Here is a 3,771-nt window from a genome sequence, read left to right on the forward strand (position 1 = left end):
AGACTTACGGTCCGGGCTGAAGGGTCGCCGACAGAGCAGCGGCGTTGGGAGCACCCTGACAATTCGAACTTTGGTGTCGACGCCGCCACCATCTGGAGACGCCGCCGAGAAGAGGTGTTCGTAGAGCAGGGAAATCGCAAAGCTCTCCTTGTACATGTTGTCTACCACCAAACTCTGGAAAAAAAAAACCGCATTCAAACAAGCGGTCCTCGGCTCAAACTGGGACCCGGGTGACTTTACCCTCGTGTCGCCGCCCTCCGCGCCAAAGGGAACCGAGATTTGGACCAGCTCCTCTTGTTGGACCAGACCGAAACCCTTGGCGGCAGCGCTCCGCTCGTCCAGCGTCACGCCGTCCACCTCGAGGCTCCGCCTGTGACTGTGAAACGCCGCCCCCTCCTCGAGGAGAGGCCTCAGCACTCTGGGCAAGTCCCACACCAGCCGAGCTCCGTCGTAAGAAGCGGCGTCTGAAACCACGTGTAGCCCCAGAGTCTGGTCTGGTTTGGTTTTTGTTTAGCCAGACCCCGCCCGCCCCCGCCCGCCCGTTTTGATGAGGACGTACTGACGGCGCAGGCCACGGACATGTCAAGCGTCACCACCGTCAGCTGCCGTTTGTAGAAGAGAAAAACGCCAAGCACGACGACGTCGACGCCGTCCACCTGAGGATTCAATTCGACCGAGTCAACGTTTTGACGTCTCGGGTCTTCCGAAGCCATCGCGCGCTCCCCGGGCGCCGTGCCGACGTCAGCCTTGCGATTTCATCTTGAACGCTTGGTCTCAAAGGGCAACGTGTCAGTCTCGTTTGAGAACCGGGCTTGATGTTTCCGAGACACGGCGAGCGACCTACTTGGATCAGCTGCGCCTCCGCCGCTTTGTAGGAAGCTCGAAGAACCGCCCTGTCGGCGGTCAGGGTCACGCCGTAGCCCCCGCTCTCCGCCTCGGCAATCGACACCGGGGTCAGACGGCCATCGGGCCGCAGGAACATCAGCTGAGAAACCGAGCTCGCCGTCGCGACCGCCTGAAGCGCGGGAGTCAAAACGTCGGCATCCGTCACTTTGCGCGCCCGACGGGGTTTCCTTTTGAGCACGAGAGAAGTTACCTGGGAGAGGGCCGCCCGCTCCGCTTGTCCGGCCGGCCCCGGCCGCGCGGCGCACCGAGCCTCCCGCCGGACGTTCACCTGACGACATCCGAGCAAAAACGCCGTTGAGCCGGGCGGCCGGGGCTGCGACCGGAGCGCCCGCTTACCTCCATGTAGTCCTCCTCGCACACGATCTCTCGGTGGATCCAGCTCAGACCGGAACACACGGCCGAAACCGGCCGGCTCGTCCATTCCGAAGCGCCGTCGCTCACCAGCACGTTCAGCCGGAAGGTGAAGACCCGGTCATCCTGAACGCGCGAGAGCACACGTCAACCTCTGGCGCCGAGTACAAGGGTCCCGATATCGGGGCGGGGGGGCCGCGACCTGAACCAGAGTGAAGCAGGAGTAGTACGAAGCTCTGAAGGTGGTGAATCCGCCGGCCTTGAAGGCGCTGACGGTGTAGCCGCAGCGGGAGGCCAGCGCTTCGCCGATGGGGTGCGCGCCGTCGGCATCTACGCCGCCGCGGAGAGAAGGTTCACAAGGTCAACCTTTGCACCGCCGCCGCCGCCTACGGCTCAACACGAGCACTCACTTATGGCCTCAAACCGGGCCGTCCGTTTGGAGAGCACGTGGATCCACAGATAACGATCCCGACAGGCCCACTCGACTGGGTGGGGGGGGGCAGAAAGAAAATGAGACTCGTGGAAGCAAACCATCAAGCAGAGGTCGGCGAGGTGAACGACGCGGCGCTATGCCTTCAACAGAGACTACACATCCAAATTGCTTGCAGCCTTGGTGGGGGATGTCAGAAAAATCATCCAAAATGGAGGCCCTCAACTTTTCCAAGTCAAAGCGGACGTTGGCTCATGTCGAAATTGGATAATTGGTCCCCTTTCACAAAGGGACGAGCGCCATCGCGGCGGTTAACCGTTGACGCGCCGAAATCCCGAGGCGTCGGACAACTTTGACTTCAACAAGGCATCAAAACGCTCGGCCATCGCTCGCTAACCGATGACTCGTTGCACACTGCTCAAATCATCCAGCGCTTTACCTTCAACCGTCCCGCGAGTCCGGCTGAGCAAAGTCACAAAAGCGATCCTGCAAGCAAAAGCAGTGGCTTTTTACTCTTGCGTTGCGTTTCAAAAGAAAAGGGCTCCCCCCCCCTTTTCGGAACTCACCCCAGGAAGACAGCCGCCGTCGTCGTCGTCCTCATCTTGCAATGAACTCAACTCAAGTTGAGCCAAAGTCGGCCCCGTGCAGCCAGGTGGACTAATAAGCCCGTTGCCCTGGCAACGGGCAAAGTGGCCACACCAGAGACTGATTGCGGTGGCGCGTGTGCGCGCGTGTGTGTGTGTGTGTGCGTGTGTTTCTCAGGTCCAGCCAAGACTCCTCTGCTTGGTTCTGGTTTCCACACGAGTGTCGGGAAAGAGTCCCGCGCGCAGACGCTGCAAAGTGGTGAGTTGTGGGTTTTTTTTTTTTTTTTTTAAATTAGACGTTACTGTCACCTTCCCCGTACCGCGTTTTCAATGTCTTGAGCGGTTCGCTCGGAAGCGTCGTACCGGGAAGGATGCCGCGAAACGCGGCCGACTGACTGCCGTCAATCACTGTGAATGGCGTCAGGGAGACGGCAGATCTATCACCTCGGCAACCAGCTGCAGCTCAACCAGCACTGCCTGGACACGGCCTTCAACTTCTTCAAGATGGTGGTCAGCAGACATCTGACGCGCGGACGCAAAACGGAACACATCATCGCCGCCTGCCTCTACCTGGTGTGTCGCACGGAGGGGACGCCGCGTATCCCGTCGTGCGTTTGCCTCGTGGCCACGCGCCGTTTGTTGTTCTTTTGCGTGCCGCCGAGGTTTCCTGAACCGCTTTGTCAGATATGTTGCTGGATCTCAGCGACCTGCTGCAGGTAAAAAGCCGAGGGCCGAGCGACAGCGAGAGAGAGAGAGAGAGAGCCGTCTTTGTCAAGCTGAAAGAAGTGTGACGCGCAGGTCAACGTTTACATCCTGGGGAAAACCTTCTTGCTGCTGGCTCGCGAACTCTGCATCAACGCGCCCGCCATTGGTGAGAACGGCAGCGCGCTCCTTTCCTCTTTTCTTTCGCGCGGCGGTTCTCGGACAAAAAAATCGAATCTCTCTCCATATCTCGTGCCGTCCCGTCCAGATCCGTGTCTGCTGATCCCTCGCTTCGCTCACATGCTGGAATTTGGGATGAAGACTCACGACGTCTCCATGACGGCCCTTCGTCTGGTTCAGAGGATGAAGAGGGACTGGATGCACACGGGCCGCCGTCCCTCTGGGCTGTGCGGCGCCGGTAGCGACTCGTTTGCTTTGGTGGCACAGGCTGCGCAGCGACGTTACTCCCGGTGACACGTAGCTGGTCTCTGCCGAGCGCGGAACCACCTCCGCCTCTTCCGCATCGTCGTCGGGTCGAGCTCAGTGGTGACGGCCCTTCGTCTGGTTCAGAGGATGAAGAGGGACTGGATGCACACGGGCCGCCGTCCCTCTGGGCTGTGCGGCGCCGGTAGCGACTCGTTTGCTTTGGTGGCACAGGCTGCGCAGCGACGTTACTCCCGGTGACACGTAGCTGGTCTCTGCCGAGCGCGGAACCACCTCCGCCTCTTCCGCATCGTCGTCGGGTCGAGCTCAGTGGTGTTGGCGTTTCCTTAATTAAGACGGCGGCTCGGAGGCGGG

At 60.4% G+C, this 3,771-nt stretch overlaps 1 protein-coding gene across 4 annotated transcripts in view; it reads left to right on the top strand.

Moving 5' to 3' along the window:
• brf1b (BRF1 general transcription factor IIIB subunit b) overlaps nt 1-3,771 on the top strand; it is a 17,290-nt gene that overhangs the window by 6,851 nt on the left and 6,668 nt on the right. For 3 of the 4 annotated variants that reach the window (XM_019884930.1, XM_019884928.1, XM_019884931.1), the window contains 6 exons: nt 2,450-2,530; nt 2,696-2,869; nt 2,956-2,987; nt 3,070-3,142; nt 3,242-3,327; nt 3,538-3,601. In XM_019884930.1, the coding sequence (XP_019740489.1) occupies nt 2,450-2,530; nt 2,696-2,869; nt 2,956-2,987; nt 3,070-3,142; nt 3,242-3,327; nt 3,538-3,601 (510 nt within the window). Of the gene's footprint in view, nt 1-2,449; nt 2,531-2,695; nt 2,870-2,955; nt 2,988-3,069; nt 3,143-3,241; nt 3,392-3,537; nt 3,602-3,771 lie in introns of all 4 variants that reach the window. The other variant, XM_019884929.1, reaches the window with a different exon arrangement.

The sequence above is a fragment of the Hippocampus comes genome, unplaced genomic scaffold, assembly GCF_001891065.2.
Source record: "Hippocampus comes isolate QL1 unplaced genomic scaffold, H_comes_QL1_v1.1 scaffold144, whole genome shotgun sequence".
In the NCBI taxonomy this organism is placed as follows: Eukaryota; Metazoa; Chordata; class Actinopteri; order Syngnathiformes; family Syngnathidae; genus Hippocampus; species Hippocampus comes.